At 51.3% G+C, this 27,470-nt stretch overlaps 1 protein-coding gene across 1 annotated transcript; it reads left to right on the forward strand.

Moving 5' to 3' along the window:
- Nucleotides 1-522: 522 nt before the first annotated feature.
- Nucleotides 523-27,470, forward strand: LOC103590357 (POC1 centriolar protein homolog A; the record flags this gene model as incomplete). Its single annotated transcript, XM_008572576.1, has 7 exons — nt 523-671; nt 1,716-1,887; nt 2,285-2,464; nt 3,899-4,006; nt 5,044-5,159; nt 13,113-13,246; nt 27,402-27,470. Coding segments are annotated over exons 2-7 (768 nt in total), but the record flags the coding sequence as incomplete, so codon positions are not given.

Genomic DNA, 27,470 nt, shown 5'->3' on the forward strand with positions numbered 1-27,470 from the left:
CGCGCCCGTACCGGACCGGGACCAGCAACGGGATCGCAACCCTCGGTATTGCTCCCACACCTCACTCAGCCAGTGAGCGGGAACCGGTCTGTATGTGGGATCTGAACCCTCGGCGGGAGCGCCATCGCGCTCCCAAGCGGCGCACTGTAGCAGTGCGCCACCGGGCTGGCCCCTTCATCTTAACAGTATTAAGTCTTCCAATTCATGAACGTGGGATGCCTTTCCATTTTTAATGTCCTCTTTAGTTTCTTTCAGTGATGTTTTGTAGTTTTCATTGTACAAGTCTTGCACTTTTGTTAAATTATTCCTAAGTATTTTTTATGTATCATAAATTGAATTATTTTTGTTTATTGTTTGGGTTGTTCATTGTTACTGTACAGAAATACAATTGATTTTTGTATCTTGTAAACTTGCTGAACTCATTTATTAGTTCTGATAGTTTTTAGTGGATTCCTTAGGATTTTCTATATACAAGGTCATGCCCTGAGCATTTTTAACCTCTCCTGACTATTGTAGGAAGATCTTGGCCCTGGGGAAGCCCACTCCTCACTCAGGCTTTACACATTTGACCCTGGCTCTCTCCCAGGAGGACCCCTCGCTGGAGAGGCATTTTAAGGGCCACCGAGATGCAGTTACCTGTGTGGACTTCAGTCTCAATACGAAGCAGCTGGGTAAGAGGAGGCATCTTGTCTAGGCACTAGATTATGAGCTGAGAAGGATAAGTTTCTACCTGGGAGGTGCGGTGTGGGGGGAACGGAGTACGGCAAGGGCAGGACAGCTTTGTCTAGACCTGCATCTTGCTTCCACCTGCCAATTCTCTGGGTGCTGGGTTTTATGAGATCCATTTTATATGCAAAGAGTTTGAGGCTCAGAGAGGTTAGGGGACCTTGCCAAGGTCACACAGCCTTTGAGGGTGGGACTGGGGTTTGGGCTTTTCCCTGCACACCCTCAGCCACCTCTTGGGTCTGTCCTGTGCAATGGGCCCTAAGTAGTGGCTCCTTTTCCTTGAATCTTTATCCAGTGTGTTGCCCACAGTAATATGGCACACCTTCTTGTTGAAAAGGCTTACCAGTGAGGATGTTGAGCAGAGCTGGGGGCCCCTCCTCACCCCACTGCCTTTGTGCTGCAGCTGAGTGCCCTCCCCCACTTCCTTGGTTGAATGGGGGTTCATACACAACTTTCATGGCTGCGGCTTTCTTGTTCCCATAGATGAGGCTCACTCCTTCATCCTATCATTAGGCCCCCTGCCCAGAGGCTGCTGGCCTTGTGGTATGCTGTATTGGATCTGTTTTGGTGACCTACTCTGGGCTTCTTATTGAGTTGGCCTCTCAGTGGTAAAAGGCCCGTTGGGTTGGGCTGGTTCCCCATGTCAGGAGGATTTGCTCTCTAGTGCCCTCAGGGTGTGTCTGTGCGGGAACTCGGGGCCCATGGGAAGTTGTCCTAGAGCCCTGGGTTGCAGCCCAGGGCTGCTGGTGAAGGACCTCTGTCGGTCTGGTTCCCATGTGGACTTGCTGCTTGGAGAACTGCTGAGCCACAGGCTGTCCAAACTTCTGGTCCGCAGTTACCAGAGGTGTGGCCTGCTCCATTTGTGGATGCTGGCGAAGGCAGAACTGGACATTTTGCTCCCCCCCACCCCCTGCCCCTCTCCCCCACGTCCTGGAGGAGGCTCAAGGCCCACTAGAACCCAGGGTCACAGCATCACCCACTCTCCTCAGCCAGTGGCTCCATGGACTCGTGCCTCATGGTCTGGCACATGAAGCCCCAGTCACGTGCCTATCGCTTCACGGGCCACAAGGATGCCGTCACCTGTGTGAACTTCTCCCCCTCGGGACACTTGCTTGCCTCAGGCTCCCGTGACAAGACTGTCCGCATCTGGGTACCCAATGTGTGAGTTACAGACTTTGAGGGGCTTATCAGAGTCTGGGGCCTTGGTGCTAGCCATTCCCATCAGGTCCTCATCCTGCCTTGGACTGGTCACAGTGGGACATCTACCCCACTTCTGAGGAGGTACCATCAGAGGCTGGGGCTTCAGTTGGGGCCCTCTCCTCTGGATTGGGAGAGGGATTCTGGGCTGACCCTAGCTATCCTTGAGGGAATGCTACCTAATGCAGCTTGCATGTGGGTGGGGGCTGGGGGCAGTGCTCTGCTCCTGTAGGGGAGGCTCTGTCCTTTTTTGGGAACTAGGGTCCTAAGGCCTGGACTGACTTTGGGAAAGGTGCCTGAGGGGTGGGGAGAGCTGTTGTTGCTTTTATGATTTCCTGATTCTGGATACCTGACCTTGTAGCAAAGGTGAGTCAACCATGTTTCGTGCACACACGGCCACAGTGAGGAGTGTCCACTTCTGCAGTGATGGCCAGTCCCTTGTGACGGCCTCTGATGACAAGACAGTCAAGGTGTGGTCAACTCATCGCCAGAAATTCCTGTTCTCCCTGAGCCAGCACATCAACTGGGTCCGCTGTGCCAAGTGAGCATTGTCCTGTCTGAAGACCCTTGGACCCTGGGGGCTGGTAGGGGCACAAGAGGGACTGCTAGGTGCCAGCTTGTGACCTTGGGCAAGTTACTTAGCTACTTTTCAATCTTACTGAACTTCGGTTTACTCATCTGTGAAATTGGAACAGTAACAGTTTGTGCATTATAATTTGTTCAGTAGCTTCACTGAGCTGATGCATGCCACATAAGTTAGTCCATTGCCAGCCGTGGTACACCTCTGACATCTGTGCTGACATAGCACAAGCCGAGTCAACAGGGGCCAGTTATTAGTATTAATAACAATAACAGGATACTGTCAGTACTTCCACTATGCATTTTCTTCTTGTTCCTCATGACATTTCTACAAGCTAGGTGGTATTATTTCCATTTTGCAGAGGAGGAAATGGAGGCTCAGGCAGTGCTGTGCCTTGCCCCAGGGCACACAGTGGTTAAGTGGCAGAACTGGGGTTTGAACACGAGTCTCTCTGGTGATGAGGCTTGCCTATTTTCCTCTGGGGTATTCTACTCCTCAGAGGTTGGTTTTGCTCCAGAGCTGCCAGATGGGGGCCCAGTCTTCTGAGGGGGCTTGGCCTGGAGGTTGTCCCTCCCTTTGGTGTGGGAGGCAGTGCTGTACAGATGGGGGCCAGGTGACTTGAAGGACCTTTCAAGATCCAAGAATTGCAGATACAGATATGTCTACTTTCAGCTTATTCCATTCCTTTCAACAGAGCTTTCTCATGTGTTAAATCTCTTTGCTCCAGAGGAAAGGGTTGGGGGTGGCCAGGAGACACTAGAAAATCACAGGAGTTAGAGGTTGGGGGCTGTTGAGCTGTGTTTCTTTGGGGACCACATACAAGTTACTTGTTCCCAGGACACCCCCATTCCTTTGTCCTAGGAAGTCCCTGATTGCTCAGAGAGGTCTCACGATCAGGATCCTGAAAACAGGAGGATTCAGTCAGCAAACTGTTGGTGTGAAGTCCACACTGGGCCTTTGGTGGTGGGTCCCCAGGACCTCTATGCTTTTTTGTTGGCAGATTGTGTTTTGCCAATTCATACTCAGAATCAAATGTAGACACAAAGGACCTGGGAATAGGATTATGGTACTGATCGGGAGCTTTTGGTCATCTTCATGCTAATAATACCACCATTCAGCACTGGCTGTGTGTTGCCACATGCCATGTGCAGTGCCGGGGACTTTATGTGCGTTATGCTACTCCATGCTTATCCATCTCACAGAGAGGGGAAGCCACTTGCCCACAATTATGTTGGGGATCAGAGCCGGGCATGTAACCCTGGGGAGTTCGGGAGTCAGGTGGTAGGCATGCAGGGAAAGGTGGTAGGCATGCAGGGAAAGGTGGTGTGGAAGATGTCATATGGCACCCATGATATCTGTTAATTTGTGTTGTGACTTGTGCCTTATCTGGTTCAGGTTCTCCCCTGATGGGCGGCTCATCGTGTCTGCCGGTGATGACAAGACTGTCAAGCTGTGGGATAGGACCAGCCGCGAGTGTGTCCATTCATACTGCGAGCATGGCAGGTGAGTCCCTGGATGCTGTCCTCCACCTGCAGGCATTCAAGCACAGAGCACTGACCAGAGCACAAGGAGGCCCAGTGGCCTTCAATGGTTGGAACTATGGGAGCCAGCAGCCACATCTCTGCTGCTCCTTTTTTTTTCCCCCCCCAGCTGTTTCTTGTCTGGTGCCTTTTGCAAGAACCAGCAACCAAGCTCTGCATCTTTTCCTGTACGGTGGAAGGTTCAGCCCCAGCCCCATCCGACAAGTAACTGTAGTGTGTAACCTCAAGCCATGTAATTCTTTGCGACCCTGAGTTCCCCCCTCACTCTTCGGTTCTCAGAATTACCACCTGTATGTTTGTGAGCAGCTGAGCTCAGTCCCCAATCTGCATTTTAAAGCTTCTTTGTATGTTATGTATATTGATGGCTTTACAAGTGAAAGTCTTATCAGGTTCTTGCAGCAGGTGGTGGCTGTTCATATTGTGCCACATCATCGAGAGAGGGAGGAGCCTGCATTTGAGTAGTGACTCACCTGTTCCAGGTTCCTAAATGGACCCCAGCTTCTGCCTTCCTTAGTTAGGCTGGGAATCATGGGTAAGGGCTCCTCCTGAGAGCTGGAAATGTACCAGCCTGAGCATCATGTATGGGTGAATTGAGGGCTCCTGGCCTATCTCCTAGAAATAGGTGGGTCATTGGCCCTGTAGCCCCACTGGACCTTCCCACTTGAGCCACCACTGGCAGGACCTGCCCTGTGACCAGCCCTGGTGAGAGTACCTACTCCAACTCTGAAAACCCTGGAGTAGCCCAGCTGACCTGGTCTGAAGACAGCTTTCTCTGCTTATATTTAAAAATTGATGGTGGGGCTTGGTCCCTGGTAAGTTCACCTTAGTTCACTGTTGGCCACTATTTTCACCTTCTTCTTGCTCTCCGTTGGCCACCTGATAAAGAAAGATGGCAGAAAGGAGGTGTTCTGGCTTGAGGGAACAGCATGAGCACAGGGATGGGAAAGCACTGAGCCAGGACAGACCTCTTGTAGCGCATGGTGGCCCCTGTCTTTCCAGCTTTGTCACCTACGTGGACTTTCACCCCAGTGGTACATGCATTGCTGCTGCTGGCATGGACAACACAGTGAAGGTGTGGGACGTGCGGACTCACCGGCTGTTGCAGCATTATCAGCGTGAGTGTTGAGCAGCCTCCTGGGCCCAGGAGCAGCTATGTTGGGACTGTGCTGGTGCCAGGTATTTGATTCATTGCTGCAGTGTCTGAGGACAGCCTTGGGTAGGGAGGAGTTCAGGTCTGTTAGGATCTCCAGGGTTGGGTAGTCTGTGGCATGGCTGTCCTGGCTTGGAACATTGGCCAGGAGATGGAACGTGTTGCTACCTAGCTTCCACCAAGTTCTTTGGTGCCTATCTATGAGGTAGCAGAGTCTTAGGCACATTGCAGGGCCAGATGGGGAGTCCTCAGTGGGTCTTTGGCCAGGGTTCCCCTTGAGGGCTACTTCTCATGAACTGCCCATGCCACTCACCTCTCCCTGTGATGGAGGCTCTGCTCTCCAGGGTCAAGGTTACGACCCTTGTCCTGTCGTAAAGGGGGCAGGGCTGTGTAGAGGTCAGCATTGGTGGGATGGGATCTTGGCCACCTCTGGCCTCATGGTGATCTCCACAGATGTAGAGCTGTGAGCCATATAGAAGGTTGACTTTGCTAGGGGTCAGGCTCGGGAGCCAGGCCCAGGGGATTGCCTCTTGATTTAATTGTAGCCCTTGGAAGGCAGCCACTGGGCAGTTGACATGGGTTGGTGTCAGGCTCTTGGTGGGAGGTAGGGGACCAGGGCAGATTTGGATGTGATTAGGAAAAACTAGGTGAGGGTGTAGGGGTATGGATCTGGCCTGAGAGAAAGTATGACAGGGCAGGGCCATGAGGCACCCCAGTTCTGGGGATGGGGCTCCCACAGGGGTGGGAGCTGGTGAGGGGTCATGGGAGGAACTGGGATTTGTGCAGGAGGCAAAACAGGGATGGGTGAGACTGTGGGTCACGGCTGAGAGCAGGAAGGAGACAGAGCTGGAGTTGTTTGAAGAACTGTGGTCATTGACTTGGGACTAAATTGAAAGTCCATGGGCTCACTTACACAATCCACACCTGAAATAGGAAGGACATGGGTGGACACAGGTATGGGGCTTGGGGTTTAAAGCTATCTCCCAACAGCCCTGACAAGCCCTTCCTAACTGACTTTCAGACATTTGATGACAGCACTTTTTTGGGGTGACCAAGGTGGACAGACCACCCAAGAACGGGGAAAAGAGCCTAGTCTTGAAAAGCACATGGTAGAGGGTGATCTCTGCAGCTGGCTTCAGTGTTTCTAGCTGTGATGTTGGGCAGGTCACTTGTCTCAGTGGGGCCCCTGGGACAATTATGGGGCGTGTCTCACGGGTGGTGTCGGGAGGGTTAATGAGTTGGTTCATGTTAGGAACTGAGAGGGTGGCTGGCACAAAATGGGAACAAGGTACAGTGTTAGGGACGGTGCTGAGAGTCTTGGTTCTGGTGAGTCCTGGTGTCCAGCAGTCTGGTCTCCTGGTGAAACCAGCCCTGTGGTCAAGGCCTGCAGTACCCCCACACCACCAGCAGCTGGCAGGGGCAAGCCACAGGAACCAGTTCTTTCCTACACAGAAGCCCCAGGGTTTGTCACTGATGCTCTTTTGGACAGAGGCTTCTAAAACAGAGCAGCAGCAGGGTCTGCCCTCCCCTTGGAAACCACACATGTCCCTTCCCTCCTTCAGGCTTAGAGGCCGTTCTTCTGCTCTGGCCAGACCTGAGTTTAGGGCTGGGGTTGGGGATGGCGCACATGTGCATGGTGGACAGGTGCTGAGGAGGGAAGACTTGGACAGGGAGAGATGGGAAGGGAAGGTGAGGAGCAGTGCAGTGGTCAGGAGTGCAGGCTCTGTTTCCTTTCTGTAAAGGGGTGATTGTCACCTCTCTCCCCCTGGGTGATGGAGACACAAAGGATTACTCAAAGCCCATTTCTTCTGAACAGTGAGAAGCCCCGAAGGGGTTAATTTCCAGGAACCCTCAAGAGAGAGGCATTCCTCCTTGAAAAATTAACACTGAGCTGGGGTTCTTTCTCAGTATTTATTCTCCAGGCCAGAAAGTTACAGGAAAGGAACATAGGTGGAGTTATGGTTAAGTATAGTTTAACAGTAGAAGCTGGTAACATCAGTGAAATAACAAAGTGACATTCCATAATGCAATTAGTAAAAAGTTAAGTCGGTCCACCAACAAAAGCCTGTTTTTAGTAAACACTTTCTTTCCCTACAGCAATTTCCTTAGCATATTTATATAACAATCAAGTAACTTTCTTAACATATCAATCAGTAGGTTAACCTGCACCAAGGACATCTGTCCTTGAGCCAGCAATTTTGCTGTGTTACAATTCTTTATCTACAGTAGAGACTTTAGCCTGGGGAAAGTTTCCTGTCTTTTGCAAGCTTAACATTTCTATGTGTAATTTTAAAAAGTTAGGCTAAACCTGAAACTACAAGGCTTTGGAAGCTAGGCCCTGTGAAATACATTTGTTTTATTAATGTTAGTATACTCCACAGGTGATAACAGGTGATAACAGGGCCTTCCCCATGGGGCATGTGAGGATCTGATGGGAGAATTCATGTAAGGATTATAATACAGGGCTGGGTATGTGGTTTGTACCACATAAGTCTTGGCACTGGGAGGAGAGGATCTCTGGGTGACCCTGGGAGGGTCCAGGCCCATCTCTCAGGAGCCTGGGCCTGGTGTTCACAGGATGCAGCAGCAGCTACCCATTGAGGAGGACCTTGAATGCCATTTGTGGCTGAGGGTACCAAAGATGTGCCTGATGGGCCATGTTGGGACTGGCTCCGTATGCAGGAGCAAAGAGATAAAGGAAATCTGAGAGGATAGCGGTGTTGAAATACTGCTTGGGTGGGGGGCTGGTGCACCCTGGTGATTTGTGGATGTGCTGTCTGAGCCCAGTGTCAAAGACCATCAGTGGGGGAGGGGTCAGGCCCAAGGAGTGGGTTTTGGAGATTGAGTAGGAGCAGAAGCTTCTGCTGTCGGGGAAGAGGGGCCAGCTGGGCCCAGGGGCCTCAGATGTGGAAAACGGCTGAGGCCACATTCTGGGCCCCTACCATTGAAGGGCCTTGGAAGAAAAAGGTCCACAAAGCAGCCAGAGTGGGGGGTATGAGCAACATCTTCCAGCATGGAGGGCTAAGGAGGGCAGAGCCCGGGGAGTGAAGGAGAGTGGGGGCTCGTGAAGAGCGTGGTCAGGAGAAGAAGCGATGTAGAGCAGTTGAGGAGTGGTGGGTGCTGGGCAGAGGGCCCTGCGGTTCTTGAGGGAGCAGGCTTGGCAGTGGACAGGGCTGGAGCTCAGTGATGGCAGTGCCAGGGGAGGTGTGGGTGGACTCAGATGAGCAAAGGGGACCAAGTCCTGAGTGGACCTGAGCACGTGAGGTTGATAGGCTCCACTGAGAGATTTCAGTCTGTGTGTGTTTTTTTTTTTTGTCTTTTTCATGACCGGTAAGGGGATTGCAACCCTTGGTGTGGTGTCGCCCGCACCGCGGCTCAGCCAGTGAGCGCACCGGCCATTCCTATATAGGATCCGAATCCGTGGCGGGAGCGTTGTTGCGCTCCCAGCGCCGCACTCTCCCAAGTGCGCCATAGGGTCGGCCCCAGTCTGTGTTTTTTGTAGTCCTTGCCTCTCATTACGGAGCTACTCAGCAAGGCTGCAGTGTCTTGTTCCTAAGCCATCCCTAGTGTAGATCGGAGGCTTAGAAGGACTTGGAGTGCCCCATAAACAGAACCTGGTCCTCCCTGAGTTCCCTGCCCAATGCCATGGTGTTCACAGGTTAGCAAACTCATTCCGTAGCTTCTAGGCTCATCCTGAGAGGCTCAATGAACTGAGTTAATATAAGCTCACTGTGGGAGAAGGGGACATACCTCTCACCCTCTGCTGATGGAGGGACCTGGCCAGCTCTGCTTAGAACTAGTGACTCCCCGGAGAGCTCTGTGGCTAAATCCCTCTTCCCAAGGGACTCCTCCCTGACCACAGATACACTGGGATCTCTTTGGAGGCTGGTTCCCCAAGAAGGGGTCCCAGTACTCTGGCAGCAGATACCTGATTTGTTTTTCATCCCTGATACCTGGGAAACCCAGGGGAAGTTTTTAAGGACACAGTGACATCCAGTGTCTCCCTTGGTGGCTCTGGATGAGCACCAAGCACTTCTGGAGTGGCCTTCAGGTGTGTGAGGCTGATGGGCTTTTCTGAGATATTGGTAATTGCAGTGTGTGGCTAGCAAGCCCCAGCCTGCCTGTGTCCTGCCGCCCCATGGCTGTGCTCTGTGGAGAGCACTTCCTGTCTTGGCTTGGGTTGTTGGAGTTGAAGCTTGCCTGGTTCTTTGGGCTACAGCAGGCAGCTGGTGCCATTTGTCTCAGGCTGGCTGACTCTCCTCTTGGGCAAGGAGTTTCTTGGCTCTGGCCTGTCACTGTAGGGAGCAGTTCTGATTTCCCAATTCAGCAAGGAGTTGATGGGCCGGTGGAGCCCTGGGAGTGCCAATCCCTGTGGAGTGGGCTAGGCTCCATATGCTCTGAACCCACGTTAAGACTGTTCAAACATCTGAGCAGCAACCCCCATCCTGCAACGATAATGTGCTTGTGGTTTACAGAATGTGCAGATCAACTGTCTAGTGACAGGCCTGAGTGGCCAGTTAGGCATTGCTACTCCCCATTGCACAGATGGAGAGTGTGAGGCTTTCTCATGGTCATGTAGAGGCGAAGATATGAACCTGGGTCTCCATCTCAGGGCCTCCAAGTTTGGCATTCGGTCCACCATCCCATGCTGGATACCTGGTACTGTGATGATTAGTCATTTATTTCCCAAGGTCCTGGAGAGAGGTGGTCTCCTTGGCTGGCTTTCAGCAGGTCTTGGCCTGGCCTTCTACAGAAGCCTGGATTAGAACTCAGAATCCCAGGTACTCTGTCCACTGGTCCTTCGTGTACCCCTGCACCCCCACCTTACCCCAGACATGGTCATGGAGGGTTTTTAAGTGGCTGAATATGCAGCAGGCAGTCCTGCACTCTTTACTGGGTGTTTTGAGATTGAAAGTATCAAAGGGTCGATGGGGATACAGTGTGCTGTCCCACCTCATCCAGCCAACATACCCGGCTCCTTCCCATCATCCTGAAGTGAGCATTTACATGACATTTGCAAAGAATATCTTGGGTGTCCTTCACTGCTGGTATCAGAGCACCTTCATTGTATGACTCCAAAGCTCCTTGGAAACTCAGAGCTGCTGTATCACTGGTAATGCCAGTTGTGCATCATGAGAAGCCACCCTGGGCAAAGTGAGCTGATCTCTTTGTGGCAGGATGTTGGGGTGTGGCTTGGCTCTGATATGTCTGCCCCAGAAAAGTACCACCTACTTGAGCACCCAGGCTTTCTCTGGGCCCCTTGGCCAGTTTAGAGCCCTTTGGGCAGTGGACCCAGGTTTGCTAATGGCCTCTACACTAAGAGCAATGTGGGCAGATTGGATTGTGGGTACTCAGGTCTCTCTTTAGGCTGCTTGTGAGCCATGACCAGTTCCTGCACTTGGGGGCAGGGGCTGCGGTGGCCTCGTCCCACCTCCCTGGGCTTCTGGTGACCTGCATAGTTTGACGCTGATGTGTTTCTAACCCTGAGTTGTAGTTCCCTCTTTGGGGTGCAATTGGGGGGATAATTAGCCAGGAACTCACAGCTGCCACTCAAATGGCATTCTCTGTTGTCACTGATATACGCCAGGGAGCCAAGAAGAGGGCCTGCAGCTTTGGACTTGATGAAAAGTGGATCATTCTTGGACTCTCACTGCTCAGGGCATCATGATGGGAGGCTCACCCCCTCGTGTGCAGCCAAGCCCTCATGGGGGACTATTATATAGGGATGGTTCTTATGATGAGGCCTCCCTAGATTGCCTCCTCCCTACAACCTCCACAGAGGCAGAGAGGTGTGAGAGCAGAGGCTGGTGTGGCCAGTGGACAAGGCAGGAGAGCAAGTGGGGGAAGGCCATTTGGGTCCTGGTGTCTGAGGCATCCCCAAAAGCCTGGCATGCCAGGCTGAGCCCTCTCCTGGAATAAACGGCTCTCGGTGTTTCCACCCCAGCCAGGAGGCCTTTGGTATTCCTGGCATTTATAGTGGAGTGGGTCTTCTGTTGCCCTTCCTCCAGGGGAGATTCCCTCCCTTGGGTGGACTTGACCAGGTGGGAGGCCCTGGTGTAGCATCCACACACTAACCCCGCCACCCTGGTGGTGTTGGGGAAGCCCTGGGCTCCCCAAGCACACCCTTCCTTGCACCATCCTCCTGTCACTGGCTGCTCCTCTGCCAGTCTCGTCTCAGGTGGGGGTGGGGGCGGCCTTCATCCCAGTGCAGGCTGTGAGGTCTCTGTATTCTGACTCCAGGAGCTGGCTGCAGAGACCCCATCAGCCCCTCTCCAAGCTGCCTCCTGGAGTTCCTGGCACTTGGAGGGTATTGTTCAGATATAAATACCATGTTACATAAAGCCTTGGCTGTCTCTCCTAAGTGTTCTTGGGAATATGTATCCACACTCCCTAGCACACCAGCACAACAGTTGGGCTGGTATCTGAGGGGCTTATAGCACCCCTGTGGGCTCTGCTGAGGGCAGTTTTGTGGTGGGTGTATCTACTGATCCAGCAGTGGTCCCTGCAGCCTCTCAGTGCCAGCGTGAAGGGTTGGTTTTCATGTTTGTCTATATGTTTGTGGCAGTTCTGACTTGGCTGGGTCATGATTATTTTAGCCCCTTGGCTTCCCTCACCAGGCCTGTGGTAATGGGCACAAAGGCACCTGAGTCTTTCTCAGTAGCCACTCTAAGAGCTGGTCTATGTGTTGCCTGTGGAATTGCTCTGCCGCCATGTGCACTGCCTGGGTCTTCCTTGGCTCCACCCAAAACATGCCCTTGGCTTTTAGGGTGGGCTGTATAGCCCGCTGGGGCTTCTGGAACCTAGCCCAATCACCTGCTCACCAGCCACTTTCTGAGTGCTGCTTGGTGTCAGTACAGAGCCAGGAGCCAGAGACTTAACACAGCCCCTGGCTGATAGAGCTTGTAGTCTCATAAATGTGAAGAGTGAACTGATGGGAGGCTGCAGTGCTTTGGAAAGACAAATGAAGGAGGTGGCTCTAATGGGAAGGTTGGGGAAGCTTCCTAGAGGAGGTGACTCTGAGTGGTGAGCTTTAAGGTCAGGTCAAGAGGAGGGCAAGAGTCTCCTAGGGCCATTGGGAACAAGGGGTGCAAAGGTTCCACGGCTGGGGAAGCTGACAGACCTGGTGTGGCAAGGTCTTGGTAAATGAGGGACACCAGGACAGATGGTGAGGCTTGGGTGGGGACAGTGGGGAAAAGAAAGTTATGGACAGGGCCAAGCTGTTGAGTTGGTAAAATGGCAGGACCTGGAGTTGCATGGGATGCAGGGTGCAGAGGAGAGGGATATCTCACTGGCACTGGGGTCTGAGGCTTACGCAGTACAAAGGCCTCGTGGGCTTACCCCCTAACGTGTGACTGCTATGGTACAGATGGAGAAGTTGAGGCTCAGTGTAGTCAGGGTGGCTGCGCAAGGTCACAAGGTGAGCCAGTGGGGAGGCTGGGATTGAAACCCAGGCCCGACTGTCTCCTGGGAGTGAGTGTCTTAGCTGTCTGCCTGCCTGCACCCACATACTTCCTCTCCCATAGGGCAGCAGCTTCGTACAGGCATTTCAGTGGTTTTGTTTTCCATTTGGTTTCCCTAAAGTAACAGTATGCAAGACGAATTAAAGGCTGTGTTTGAGTGCTCTATTCTGCTCCGGCTCAACTGCTTGGTGTTGTGGGAGAGGGTGAAGGAATTGTTTGATTCCTCTGGCTTGCCACATCTGTTTCCTCCTGCCTTGTGTCTCCCTGCCTGCCCTTGGCTCTGGATGAGTCTTCTCCTGTCCTTTGATTATGCCACTCTGCTGGGAAACCCTTGTGAGCTTCCCCGCAATACTTCCGAGCAATGGGTACCCCAGCCCAGCCCCATCAGGCCTGTGCTGAATCTTGATTGGCCCCGTTTGCCTACCTCAGCCAGCACCTGACTGATGTCCTTCCCCCAGTGCACAGCGCAGCAGTGAACGCCCTCTCCTTTCACCCGTCTGGAAACTACCTGATCACAGCTTCCAGTGACTCAACCCTGAAGATCCTGGACCTGATGGAGGGCCGGCTGCTGTACACGCTCCACGGGCATCAGGTGAGGGGTGTTGGCCTCAGTGGAGTGGGGCAGAAATGCCACCTTAAGGCCCATGCAGGGCTGGAATTCACCTGAGGTGGCCTTCCTCTGAAACCCACTGTGGTCCCCTGACAAGCTTGGGCAGTGGGGCGAGATGCAGAAATGGGTTTGCCACCTGCATGACCCTCAGGAAGATGGATGGAACCCTTTCCCTGTGACTTGGGCAGGTCACTGTGCATGGAACTGGTGCAGCTGAGAAGCAAGTATGGTAGTTAACTTGGGTGGAGGGTCAGGGGGATGCATTAGGGCATGGTTGGCAAAGTCCCCCCCGGGGGGCTGAATGGAATTTGTCTCCTAAAGGCCTCAGGCATTCCTTGGTCCAGTGGTTGAGTAGAGCCCTGGAACGTATGCCCTGAGTTGACACTGGGGTCTCCTGGGGGTCCTGAGGCGGGCAAACATCAATGCTTCTACAGAAAGAGACAACCGAAGATGTCTTGCAGATGCCAGACCAAAGGAGGGAAATCTCCTGCATATTTTTTGTTTGAGAATTTTTGGAATTGAATCAAGGGGCCAGAGGCCTCTCTGAGCGCACTTCAAAGCATCCGGTGCCCTGTACTACCTGAGTGGGTAGTGGCTAGTGTGCCTCTGTGGGCTGGCTTTGGGGAGTGGGCCGCATCTGGCTCTCCCCAGCAGCTGGCCTGTGTTTTGGCCTCTCATACATACCCTCACTAGGAAGTTGTGGCTGACCTGTCTCCTGTTGAGCAGAGCAGTCATCAGAATGTTTCTGGCTGGGACATAGTCACCACACCCAAGTGGGGCAGGAGCCATGGAGTCCAGAGATTTTAAGTTTGTCCTCTTCTCCATCTGTGAGCAGACAGGATAAAGAGTGGGGATGGGCCCCTGAGGGCTGAAGGAGGCCTGGGGTGTTCATGTGTCTTGGGCCAGCAGCCAGGTGTGGGATGTCTGGCCTAGGGCTCTCTGAGCTGTTGTTCAGGGTTCTACTGCCATCTCAGGGCAGGTGGGGGCTGTTTGGCCATGGCTGGGGGATGGAGACTTCGGCCTTTTCTTCTACATCCTTGGGGCCTGGAACCTGCTTGCTGCCCCCAGCCTTTTGGTGACCCCTTGTCTTCCCTATCAGAGACATGTCTAGTGCGCAGGACCAGCAGGCCAGCACATCCAGGTATAACATGCAGCCGGGCTGGGCTGGGGTGACTGTCAGCCCTAGTGTGAGCCTATTGGGGAGCCACCTTTGTAAGTCCTTGGGCAGGTCAGTTATTCAGATTGATGTGTAACCAGGAAGGCATTTGAAATCCATGTGAATGCAGCTACCTCCTTTCCTCCCCGCAGAAAGAAAAACAACATGCAAACAGATGCATATCAAGTGGTCACCTCTTTGGGGGCTGACTTACCTCTTAGCCTAAGAACACTTGAATGTGGTATCTAAAATGTCATTAACAGTGTTCGGGCACAGCATTCAGCACGTAAGGGAAAACCTATTGACATCATTCTCCCTGAGAAGTGAAATGGGAACCACAGAGCATCTCCTTATGCTGTCTGCTGTTAAACCTGGAAATGTGGGAACTAGGCTGAGGGACACCTGATCGTTTGGGGGTGTGGAGACCGGAAATGACTCCATGGAATCACTAGGCCATTTCTTCTTCAGAACACCAAGTTCACAGTGCCCAGAGGATGGGAGAAGAAAGAGAAATGAGGGCCGGCCTGTGGCTCACTTGGGAGACTGTGGTGCTGACAACACCAAGTCAAGGGTTAAGATCCCCTTATCAGTCATCTTTTTTTGTTTGTTTGTTTTTTTCCTTTTTGTCTTTTTTACTGACCGGTAACGGGATCGCAACCCTCAGTGTCGCGCCCATACCAGGGACCGGCAACGGGATCGCAGCCCTCGGTGTTGCGCCCGCACCGTGCTCAGCCAGTGAGCGGGAACCGGTCTCCACATGGGATCCGAACCCTCGGCGGGAGTGCCGACTCTCCAGTGTGCCACCGGGCCGGCCCAAGATCCCCTTATCAGTCATCTTTTTTTTAAAGAAAAAAAAGAAAGAAAGAAATGAGCTAACATCTGTTCATTTTGCCATCTGTTTGTCTGCTCATTTTCTGCTCCCCAGCTCATTGGGCAGGCCTCCAGGGATACAAAATGGATGTCATGGTCCTACCTCCTGGGGTTCATGGCCTGGGAAGTGGGGGACTCCATGGGGAGGTCAACAGAGCTGAAGACAGCATGAAACAAGTTAGGAGACCAAGAGAGGCAGGCTGGGTCTTATAAGGTACTTGGAGAGTTGGGTGATGGTGAAGGTAAGTAGGCCCTGCCTCTGTCTCCCAGGATGCAGCTCAGATGAAGGTCATGGATAGTCATGAAAGGCAGGATATGATGCTCAAATTTTTTTCTCCTCCCAGTCCCACAAACTCCCTATCAAATACAGAAACTTAGGATTGATTTGCCACAGATTTTAGGGTTCTTCCTCCTGGGATACCCATAACACCCAGCCCCACTGTGGGGCACTGTAGGTGCCAGGGGTGGGAGCTCCTGGGCCTGGCTTGCTCAGGGATCTGCAGACTGATTCAGGAGGGCAGGAGTTGCCCAGGGTTGCTCTGACTCGGCCCTGTCCCTGCATTTGCTTTAATCCTTACCTCTTTCTAGAAAATACTACTTCTCTCCCCACCCTCCTTTTCTTCAAGACCCCGTGGTGAGACAATCATGCACTCCCAGCTGGTGGTGGCTGCACAGTGCTAGATTTTACAGGTGGCCCTGATTTAAAGGTTCCCAACAAGGACAGATCTGGCCTTATTCCCTTGCCCCATCTGTGGTGTGGGGTTTCTGCATTGAGAGGGCTTTCTTTGGGGCACCTTACTAATGATGCTGAGGCAGCATTGTGATTGAAGAGTTTGGTCTAGGGTTGATGTAGGGGTGCAAGTGGAGCATGTGTAGGGCAGGGCTGCTGGAGATAGCCTTATTTACCCTGAGCAAAGCCCAGCTTGCCCTCTGTGCCCCAAGCCAGAAACCTTGGGACAGAGGTCTGCCAGAGTTTGCTGTGGCTCTTTGTCAGGACTGTTTCTGCCCTTAGGTTTGCGGTTATTCAAATTCAGCTAATGTTGGCTTCTTAAGGGAGGATAGTGCAGTTGAGCAGCCTTAATTTGGGCAGTTGGTTAAAATACAGAGCCTGCCAGCTGGACTGAATATCTAGTGCTTATGGAGATCTGTGGTCAGGAGCGGGGACTGTTTTGCTTCATCCCCAGGAGAGAAATCCCTGGAGGCTCAGTTGTCACCAACCTGCTCCAAGGACATTCGTGACTGATGAGAATTTGTGAGATGCTGTCAAGCAGGTTTGGCTCAGCGCCAGGAAGGTTTTTTGTAACTGCAATGACCCCTTTGGGGCATGCCTCTTCCTCCACTGAGCCCCAGGGAGAGGGTCTGGCTGGGGGCTGCATTACAAGGAGCTGCTTACAGTGGGCTGGAGCTCCACCCTGGCACTCTGCGGCAGATGTGTAGTCCTCATAGGCTCCCCACTCGTGAAGTCCATTCCCTGTCCTGTCCTTCCAGGAAGATGTGCAGCTGGGGTCTTTGACGACTTGAGCTTTCACATTTGTTTTGGGAAGTGGTGATGTGATGGGGACCTGGTGGCCAAGTGCCCAGTTGAGCACAGCTGCTGCCAGCCACTTCCTGAATCATGAGGCTGAGCAGCCCCAGGGCTGCTGAGGGATCCTGAGTGGATCCTAGGAGCCCAGGGGTTCTGTCCCACTGATAAGGAAGATGGCATATTTGAAAGCACTTTTGAGTCCAGGTGGTGAAACTGAGGGCCATCTGGACTTGTAGGGATCTTATGCCTGTTAGAGTAGCAGAGCTGGGACAAGTACCTACATCTGTGCAGTTCCCAACACACTCACTTGCCTCACACCACACTCACTTGCCTCACACATATGGCTTTTAAAATTGGAGTTATGATTTCACTCTTGTTTTTAGCTCGCTAGTCTGGGTAGGATGCCAGTAAGCCTCGTGGCCGCTTGTGTCCCAGCCTTACTGCTACATGATGCCGTTCTGGTCTAGCAGTAGGAAACCCCATGAAACTGTGGTTTGGATTTGGAAGACCTCCTTGTGGCAGTCCCCAGGCATAGCCCTGGCAGAGCTGTGGGAGGCAGGACCACTGAGGTTTTTGGCCTGGGGAGCAGCAATTCCCTTGTGCGTCCATTTTTGCACATGTGAACAGTGGACAGCACAGGTCGGGGGTGAGGGCAGCAGAGAGGTCAGCCACAGCGAGCTGTTGCTGGGGTGAGGCAGACCTTGACCAGGAGAGAGGAGCTCTAGGAGTGCCCAGAAAGGTGCCTCCATGTCCTGCTGTGAGGGCAGGGCCTGAGCAAGGCCCTCTGGGGACACTGTAGGGGGAGGGTCGGGGTGGAGAAAGAAGGGTCAGGGTAGCAGTATTGTTGGGCTGACACTCTTGTTGGGGTTTAGGCCACTGTCGCCCTGGTGTACCTTTCAGTTGTCTTCTAATGCACAGGGTCAACAGGACGGAGGAACTTGCTAACATCAGGATCTCCCAGTGCAGCCCCTGGGTCTCCTGGGCTGGACCTGTGTGCTGGCGTTGAGGGTAGCTCATCAGCAGGGAGTCTGACCGTGCGGGCAGTTTGGTGGTGCTCTGGTGCATTATTGGCCAAGCTTTCCATCGGCCCATTTGAGAACCTTTTAAAAATATATTTATTTATGGCCTCAAAACAAGTCTTAATACATTTAAAAAGACTAAGATCTTAGAAAGTGTGTTCTCTGACCACAATAACAGAAGGAAATTTAGAAAATTCACTAATGTGTGGAAATTAAACAACACTCTTCTAAATAAACAATGTGTTAAAAGAAAAATCACAGGGAGGCCGGCCCGGTGGCGCACTGCTACAGTGCGCTGCTTGGGAGCGCGGTGGCGCTCCCGCCGAGGGTTCGGATCCCACATACAAATCGGTTCCCGCTCACTGGCTGAGCGAGGTGCGGGTGCGACACGGAGGGTTGCGATTCCGTTGCCGGTCCCAGTCCGGTGCGGGCACGACACTGAAGGTTGTGATCCGTTGCCGGACACGAAAAAAGACAAAAAAAAAAAGAAAAATCACAGGGAAATTTGAAATAAAAATCAAAGCACAACATATCAAAATTTATAGGATGCAGGGCTCATGCAGTTCTTAGAGGAAAATTTATACTTGTAAACACCTATAGTAAAAATAAGAAATATCTGAAATCAGTAATGTAAACTTCTATCTTAAGAAAATAGAAAAAGAAGAGCAAACTGAGCCAAAAGCAAATATAAGTAGAAAATAACAAAGATTACAGCAGAAATGTATGAAATACGGAATTAAAAAACAATAGAGAAAATCAACAAAACCAAAAGTTGATTCTTTAAAAAGATGAACAGAATTTGCAAACTTTTATCTAGACAGACCAAGAAAAAGAGAAGACCAAAATTACTAAAATCAGAAATAAAGCAGGGGCATTATTACATTGTCATTATGGTTTTTTGTGGTGGTAAGATTTAGTTTCTTTCTCTTGCTCATTTGCATTTTTGTTCTCCCAGTGGATTTTGTTCTTTCTTGTATATTTGTGGTAGTGATTATCATTTTTTGGATTCCGGATACAGGACTTCCTTGAGGATTTCTTATAGGGCTGGTCGTGTGGTAGTGAACTCCCACAGTTTTTGTTTGTCTGGAAAATATACTATTTTTCCCTGGTTTCTGAAGGATAGCCTTGCTGTGTACAGTATTCGTGGGTGGCAGTTTTTTTCTTTTAGTATTTTGAGTATATCATCCCATTTTCTTCTGGCCTGTAGAGTTTCTGTTGAGAAGTGTGTTAGTCTGATAGGGGCTCCTTTATAGGTGACTTGATGCTTTTCTCTTGCTTCTTTTAAGATTCAGTCTTTGTCTTTGAGTTTTGCCATTTTGACTATAATGTGTCTTGGAGAGAATCTTTTTAGGTTGAATCTGTTTGGGGATTTTTGAGCCTCCTGGATCTGAAAGTCCGTGTCTCTTTCTATACCTGGGAAGTTTTCTGTTATTATTTTGTTGAATAGGTTTTCCATGCCTTTTCCTTTCTCCTCCCCTTCTGGAACACCCATGATTTGAATATTTATGTGCTTAAAGTTGTCTGCTAGCTCTCTTAGATATTCTTCATTTTTTGAATTTATTTTTTCCTTTTTTTTCCCCATCTGGGTTATTTCGAAAAGATTATCTTCAAGATCAGAAATTCTTTCTTCTGCTTGTTCTAGCCTGCTGCCTAAGCTCTCAGTTGTGTTTTTTATTTTATTGAGTGAATCTTTCAGTTCCATGAGTTTCTCTACATTCTTTTAAGGCATTAATTTCTTTGTAAATTTCCTCCTTCATATTCTGGATTTTTTTTTTCTCATTTCATTATGTTGTCTGAGTCTTCTCATATCTCAGTGAGTTTCCTTAAGATTGTTGCTCAGAATTCCTTCTCAGTCATTTCAAGGGTAACCTGCTCTATAGGGTCTGGTATTTGAGAATTACTATATTCTTTTGACAGTGTCATATTTTCTTGGATTTTCATATTTCTAGTAGCTCTTTGTTGATGTCAGATCATCTGATAGAGTAGTTGCTGCTTCTATTATTCTAGAGTAGGCTTTGAGGAGAGAGATGTCTTCTTTTTTTTTCTTGTCTCTGCTGGTGACTCTCATGTCAGTGTAATTGAGTGTTTGTCATGCTGCATCAAGCTGCTTTTACAGCAGCTGTGGCTGTGGTGGGCCACCTTCACAGGAGTGGTGTTTTTGGTGTGCTCCTTGCTTGCTTCCAGGCAGGGGATGCTGCCTTCTGCTCCTACCTAGTACCCTGGGCATGCTCTGCTTCTTGCTGGAGAGGGATGCCCTTGGCTCCTGCCTAGGACCCTGGGTGTGCTCTGTTTCTTGCCTGCTTCCAGGTGGAGGGGGCTTCCTAGGACCCTGGGCATGCTCTTGAGAGCCTTTTGTTTGAACAAGCTTACTTTGTGGGGATGGAGGGTCGTCTTAGTCCATTTTGTGCTGCTATAACAAAATACCTGAGACTGGGTAATTTTTAAAGGATAGAAATTACTTACAGTCTGGAGTCTGAGAAGTCTAAGATCAAGTTGCCAGCATCTGGTGAGGGCTGCTTTGTGCTTCCAAGATGGCACCTTGATGCCACATCCTCTGGATGGGAGGAATGCTGTGACCTTACGTGGCAGAAGGTGGATGGGCAAAAAGAGGACCTAACTCCCTCCATCAAGTCCTTTTACAAGAGCACCTAATCCCATTCATGAGAGCTGAACTCTATTGACTCAATCACTTCCCAAAGGCCACATCTCCCAAAACTGTTGCTTAGGGGATTAAATTTCAATGTGAATTTTGGAGGCCTTTGGACCTAAAAATTTTAGTCCTGCAGTCCTGGGTTTGGGACTCTGAGCTACAAAGGGCCATTTGGGGGTGTGACTGGAGAGCTCGTTACCATACATGCCATAGACCAAGAAAAGAGCTCGTTAGCTCTGTGACTCTTCAGAGGCTTCCACAGGGTGAGTGTCACTGAATGATTTGGGTGGCGGGCCAGAGAGCAGGGTGAGCCCTTTGTTGGCTTTGGTCTGTGTGGGCCCTGGCCCTCTTAACAGCCCTGCTGCTCCAGCTGTGTGGGTGCTCAGCAATGGCTGGAGGCAGTAGCTGGCTGCAGGTTTCCAAATGCAACCCTGAGCAGACACCCCTTTGCTAGGGCAGTGGGGGCAAGGCACTATTGGGAGCCTAGTGGGGTTGAGAGGTAGGATGGCCCTCCACCTCCAGCCTGACTCTGCCCACTCTAGGGAGAAAGCAGCAAAGAGGGAGGTGCTGCCAGCCTGGATATAGCGCGTTGCTCTCCTCCTTCATCTTGGCCCTGGGAACACCAGAGCCTGTAGCAGTTACCTTTGCAAGAGGCTTCTTTGAGGTCAAGTGTGGGTAAATGTTCGTTTGGGGAGGGTTCACATTTTCTTGCCTGGTGGGTGATGATGCCCAGCTTTCTAAGGAAAACCCCAATATTTCCAGGAACAAACAGCTTGTATCCACCAATTTCTGGTTTTGAAAAACCATGGGTTAAAAAAAAAGAAAAAGAAAGAAAGAAAAACCATGGGTGCTCTCCTGTCTTGTTCGGCCGGAACAGCCTGAGCTTCAGGGAGGCTGCCATTAGGGGAGGTAAGGGCTTGGGCATTGGGGTCAGACCATTCCAGCTTTACCTCTTACTGTGTGACATTGGGCAAGACCTTGACTTTGCTGAGCCTCTTTCCTCATCTGCGAGATTGATATCCTGTTATCTGCTTCATAATTGGAGAGGTCATGTCTAAATTGCCCAGCACCAGACTAAGTAGGTCCTCACAGATGTTAGTCCATTTCAGCTCTTGGAAAATGATCTGATGCGGTTTTAGGTGAGAGCTCTTTAAAAGGCCATTAAAAATTTCTGTATGGGCATGGACCTGGCAGTGAGTGGGCAGTTAGTGTTTACTGGGAAAATGTGTCTGGGGGGTGGTGTCTGATGACTTAGCCACCCTGTTGAGGGCCACAGTGCTGTGGCTGGAAGACCTCTCCCCTCTGGGATGGAGGCTCACCTCTTTCCCCCTCCCATGCACCCATGGCATCTTGCAGGGGTTTATTTGGCTTTTTATTTTGCTTAGGTTGTTGTCATCTCCCCCAGAATACCTTCTTGCTTTGGCTTGTTTTATCATGCAGCTCCTGAAATCTGTCGCCCAGTAGGCATGCTCAGGTGACTCCCTGAATCCAAATGTACTTGTCTCCACCAGCTGCTCTTAGTGGGTTTGCCTTTTCTGGTGCCTTGGTCTTCAGGTCCATATGCAGTGCTGTTCATTGAGTCATCTTTTCCAGGGCCTGACTCCTGGGGGGACTGGCTGGGGTATCAGGAAACTCTCATGGTGACAGTGGGCTGGTTGGGGGGTGCCACTGCCCTGGCTGAGGCTCTGGAAAGTCTTGCTTGGGGGATCTGCCAGGGCCATGACAATTAAGCAGGAGGAAAGGGAGTCCCTGCTTCTTGCTGGATGTAAGACAGATTTTGGAATGTCAGACCTGCAGAGGAGCCTCATCATCCTGTCTCACCCCCTCAATTTAAAGAAGGGAACACCAGCTGGGAGAGGGAAGGGCTTTCCCACTGACTACAGCCGTCGTTTAAAGCCTTGTGCCCAAGCTAGGCCCTCATAGCTCTGTGTGGCAAGTGTGGGGGCAATGTACTAGAAATACAGATTTATTGTTCTCTATTTTCTGAAACATAATCTTGAGCCATGCTCATTTTGGTTTAAGTTCCTTAGAGCTATTTGGGAGAGGATGGTGGGCCGGTCGTGGGTGGGGAGTTAAATCTGGTGTTTGTGGCTGTGCAGTTGGTGTGCATGTCACTGTAGAGTGACTGAGCTGCATGAGGAAGCCCACCATGTGGGTAAGTGGCCCTTGCTGTGGGCCAGACCTGCACAGGGGCTGCTGTCTGTGCTTGGAGGCTCAATCGGTGAGAATTCACAGGCTCAGAGTGTGGGACACACTGATGTTTACTGGGCGCTTGTGCCATGCTAGGCCCTGCTGGGGCTAGAGAAGTGGCAACAAAAGGGGCTCACCCTCAGGGAGGGGAGGCAGCAGTATGAAAGAGTGGCCTGGCATGTGGGCTGCTCCTCAGGCTGCTCCAGGTGGAAGCAAGCTCTTGGAATGCCTCTCCTCCCGTGTTTCTTAGAGTGCTCTGCGGATCTTGTTCAGTCCTCTCATTTTGGAGGATTATTTTGATGCTCAGAGGGTCATACCTTGCTTGGACGATTGGGCATGTCTTGGGAGAGGTGAGGGGACTTAAAGAGAGAGAGCAGCTCATTTACTCCACTGTAAGTGACCAAGAGGTCAGCAACCCAGAGTTGAGGGCTGGGAGCAGGTTTCCTTGGCCAGGACTGGGAGAGAGTCTCGGTATTCTCATGCAGCAACTCCTGCGCAGAGGGTGCTCCTTGTCTGCTGGATCGTGATGGCCCTATGGTCCACCACTCGGATATGGGAGTCTCCCAGTGGGGGCTTGTGGAAAAAGCAACCCAGTGGGCTGGTTTGCATCTGCCTGAGCATGGGGGTCAGAGACCAGAGCACTCACTCTGAGGCCTCTTGGGCCTCCTTGGTCTCCATGTCTCTGTTTGATGGCCACTCTGCTTTTACCTCTGACTTAGGGGGCATGTGGTGTGACAGTCCTATTTGTTCACTGGTAGGCTGTGCAAGAGCCAAGGAAAAACATTTCACAACTCTTGTGAGGTGGTGATGGATGGGGGTATACCTGGCTAGGTTTTTCCAGTGTAGCTGTTGTGGGCACAGTGGTCAGAGTTCAGGCATGCAGGGGTCTCAGTGAGTCAGGTGGGAGGGAGTGTGGAGGGTGGAGAGGTCTGGACAAGCTGCTGGGGGCAGCAGAGTAAGAGTCAGTATGACTGTGAAATCTAATCCAATCACTATGGACTCCTTTGTTTTGCCTGTTTTTTGTTTTTTTAAACTTTCTCCATTGATGCTCTGCCATTTGAAGAAACCAGACAGTGTGGTGAAATGACTGAGTGTGGGTCCAGCCAAGCTTGAGGGCCGAATATCACTGGGTCCAGAGGGAGAGTAGTGTGGGAGGCCAGTCCATGTCTAGTGCTCATGATTGAATAAGCAGGGTCATCTCACGAAAGATTCTGACTGCTCTTTTGGAGGTGGGGAGAGGGAGGCCCTGGTTGAGCCTTCGAAGCATCCCTTCCAGTGGACCTGGCCTGGAGTCAGATGGAGACCAGGGCTTCAGGCAGGTGGGCACCTCTGGCCGTTGGGGGCAGGCTGGAATCCACATGGCTGAAGGCCCAGCCAAGAGCTGCTGCTCAGAGTCACACTCAGAAGTCACTGAGGAGGCGCCCAGGGGCCAACCTTGCCTGTGGGAGGGAACAACTTGGCAATATGCCTGTCCCAAGCTGGGGTCCTGATGCCTTGAGAGTGCTTAATTGAATAGAAGGCATAAGCTACCATGAGAATAGAACAATCTCAAAGAACTTGCCTCATTATCTGATCACTAGCAATGATAAGACGTGACTCTCCCCAAGCCCCCATGGCTTGGAAACTTAAGAATGCACTCACAAGTAACTAACGGATTAAAGAGGAAATCGTGGTGGAAGCTAAACATTTGGAAGTGAACGACAGTGAAAATATTGCATACTGGAAACTTCTGGGATCTATCTGAGGAGGCACATTTGTAACCTTAAATGAATTTGTTTAAAACTGAGAAAGATTGAAAATAACTGAGTTAAGAGCTCAATGCAGGAGGCGACAGAAAGGACACAGAGAAAAAGGAGACCTTTTGTAGCTCAGAGTTTGAGGAGCAGTGAGTAGTCCAGTGGGCTGGAGCATTGATGAGGGGAGAAGGAGAGGGCTTGCAAAGTTGGGATGGAAAGAGGTAGAGGGTGCGCTAGATTGTCTGGAGCCTCGCAGTCCACACCTTGAAGCATGTCAGCAGCAGAGTCCTGTCTGTATTCTAGTCCATGTTGGCTTCGGCCCACAGTGAAGACCAGGGCCGGCCTTTCCAGGAGCGCGGAGGTACCTGATGCAGAGGCCACAAAGTTCTCTTGACAGATGGTCACTGCTGGGGAGGACTGCGGGCCCCACACAGTATGCTTGTTGCTCACTCCACCCTCAGAGTTTCCTGAGGCTTGGTCTCTGGGGAAAACACTAGCACGTCTTAGCTGGAGGATTCCTACCTCCTGTGCTCTGGTCCTGATCCCTCTGCTAGGCTGTGGGCTGCATTCTTCAGTGGTTCTGCTGCTGTTGTCACTGCTCTGTCTCTGACATCTTGTTCCCAATTTGGCATCTGGTGGTTGAGCAAGGACAAAGGAGAGTGACCTGTGAGTGTTTGCTTGGTCCCTTACTTGCTATGCCTTCTTGGAAATGTGCCATTACTCAGTGAGCTCTGGGCAGGCAAAGGGCCCCGTCTTTTTGACACTGCATGTACTGGTTTCCTTCTCTTTTCTCTGTTCCTTTGTTTTTCCCCCAAATGAAAATAGTTTTGTTGTTTTGTTTTTATATTATTGTAGCGATGCCAAATACTCATTGTTCAAAAATTCAAAGTATGGAAAATGACAGAGATTCCCAAGAATTAAGTAAAAGTTACCTGCAATTGTACCCCCTAACCCCCCCATTAATCCCTGTTAGTGGTGTCTGTCCACCTGACTTAGGGGGCATGTGGTGAGTGTCTGAGTGATGCACACCCTCCCTCTGTCCCACACTCAGGCCCTGCACATGTGGCCAGTGTTATGCAAATGGGGCCATACAGCCTATGACGCCTTGTACCTGGTATTGCACACCCACTGTTGGTATTGGGCATTGTTCCCCATCAGTAAAAGTGGGTCTACTTTATCTTGATTAATGGCAGCTTAGGCTTCCTAGGGTTGCTGGGGGTGGAGCACGCCTGTGCCCTTGTGGCTCCACCTGTGTGGAGAAGGCAGGTAATGGGACAGGCTGGAGGCTTTGCCTTGTGTCTTAAGGCTTGTTTTCCCAACTTGGACATGGCACTCTTATGGTTTGAATGTGTCTCCCAAAGTTCACATGTTGGATACTTGATCTCCAATGTGGCAGTGTTGGGAGATGGGGCCTAATGGGAGGTGTTTGGGTTGTGGAGACACCACCCTCATGAATGGATTAATGCCATTATAGTGTGAGTGGACTCCTTATAAAAGGACGAGTGTGGCCCCCTTTTTTTCTCTCTCACCCTCTTTGTCCTTCCACCATGGGATGACACAGCAAGAAGACCCTCACCAGATGCCAGCCCCTTTCTCTTAGACTTCCCAGCCTCCAGAAATGTGAGCCAATAAATGTCTTCATTAGAAATTACCCAGTCTCAGGTGTTCTGTTATAGAAGCACAGACCGTCCTCTGAGGGCTGCATGGGTTAATGCGGGTGAAGTGCCCCAGCTAGCCTGAGTGCCGTGCAGCAGCTGGTGTGGTGCTCACTCTCTTCTTCATCACTGCCTCTGAGAGCCCCTCTGAGAGGAAGAACCGTAGGTGGGTTCGGAAGTATGGGTGATCTGTTCCTTCCTGTCCAGTATGCCTGAGCCTGGGTGGCATCTCTCAGCTTACCCATATCCTGCAGGTGAGCAGAAGCTGTCTTGCTCCACAGCCTTCGGTCCCTTTTTCAGCCCCAAACTTGCTGGTCTTTTCTGGCATTGAGTGGAAGGTGCCTCCCAGTGTTCCTCTCGCCTATGGCTCAGCCGTGGCTCTGCTGCTAGAGGCCCCTGTCATGGGCAGTTGGGACTCCCTACAGTGGTCTGGAGTAACTGAGGTGACCTTTGTGATGGCAGCCATGCTGTTCTCATCTAGGAGAGAGCCTCTTTTATCTGGCTTTGCTTGGAGAATGTCAGGTACTGGCCACAATAAAACTTTGACTGGGAGGGAGAGATGGTTGTAGCTGTGGTCATGGTTTTGTGACTAAACAGATTCCTGCTCTGTGTATCTTTCTGAAATGGATTTCAGGCACGTGGGGAAGATAGTTCCTTCTTTACCAGGAGATCATGCACCTCCCTACTCCCCCAGGCCTGGACATGCTCACTGGCCCTCAGAACATTGCCTGGCATTCCCATTCAGGTGGTTATGCAGAGCTCCAGCACCTGGGAAGCCAGAGTGGCACGTCTCCCCCCAGGGCCTGAACATAAGGAAAGTGACTCGTTCAAGGGGTGCTTCATGTCAAGGACCTCCGACTGTCCTGTCTGCTTGAGCCATTGGCTCCTCCTCTGGTCTCCCAACTTCTCTGGTCAGCAATAGGGCATTATGGGAGAGGAGCATGGCCTGGCTCAGAGGGACTGAATTCAGGTCCCAGTGCTGAGTCTGGGGCTTTTCAGTGCATCTCTGTGACCTCCGGTTTCTCACTGGGGAAGCAGGGACAGTGATGCCAGCCCATCTGGCTGCCAGTGTGGACTGTCCCTTTAACTCATCTCTGCCCATCCATGATCGCATGGGCTATATCCTGTTGGGGAGCCCAGGACCAGAGTTCTCAGCTGTGGCACTTGCATCTGGCCACAAGCGGGCTCCTCAGCCGAAGGTTGGGGAGGACTGTGGGCTGAATGGGCTCTCAGTCCTTTCTCCTGCTGCTGCTGTCATTCAGGAATTTCTGGTTTTCTTCTGTGCACTTAGAATCTAGAGTGACCATTGCTGTTTGTTCTTTTTTTGTTCTGCTAGGGACCAGCCACCACCGTTGCCTTTTCAAGGACGGGGGAGTATTTTGCTTCTGGAGGCGCTGATGAACAG

The sequence above is a fragment of the Galeopterus variegatus genome, unplaced genomic scaffold (assembly GCF_000696425.1).
Source record: "Galeopterus variegatus unplaced genomic scaffold, G_variegatus-3.0.2 Scaffold806, whole genome shotgun sequence".
Taxonomy (NCBI): domain Eukaryota; kingdom Metazoa; phylum Chordata; class Mammalia; order Dermoptera; family Cynocephalidae; genus Galeopterus; species Galeopterus variegatus.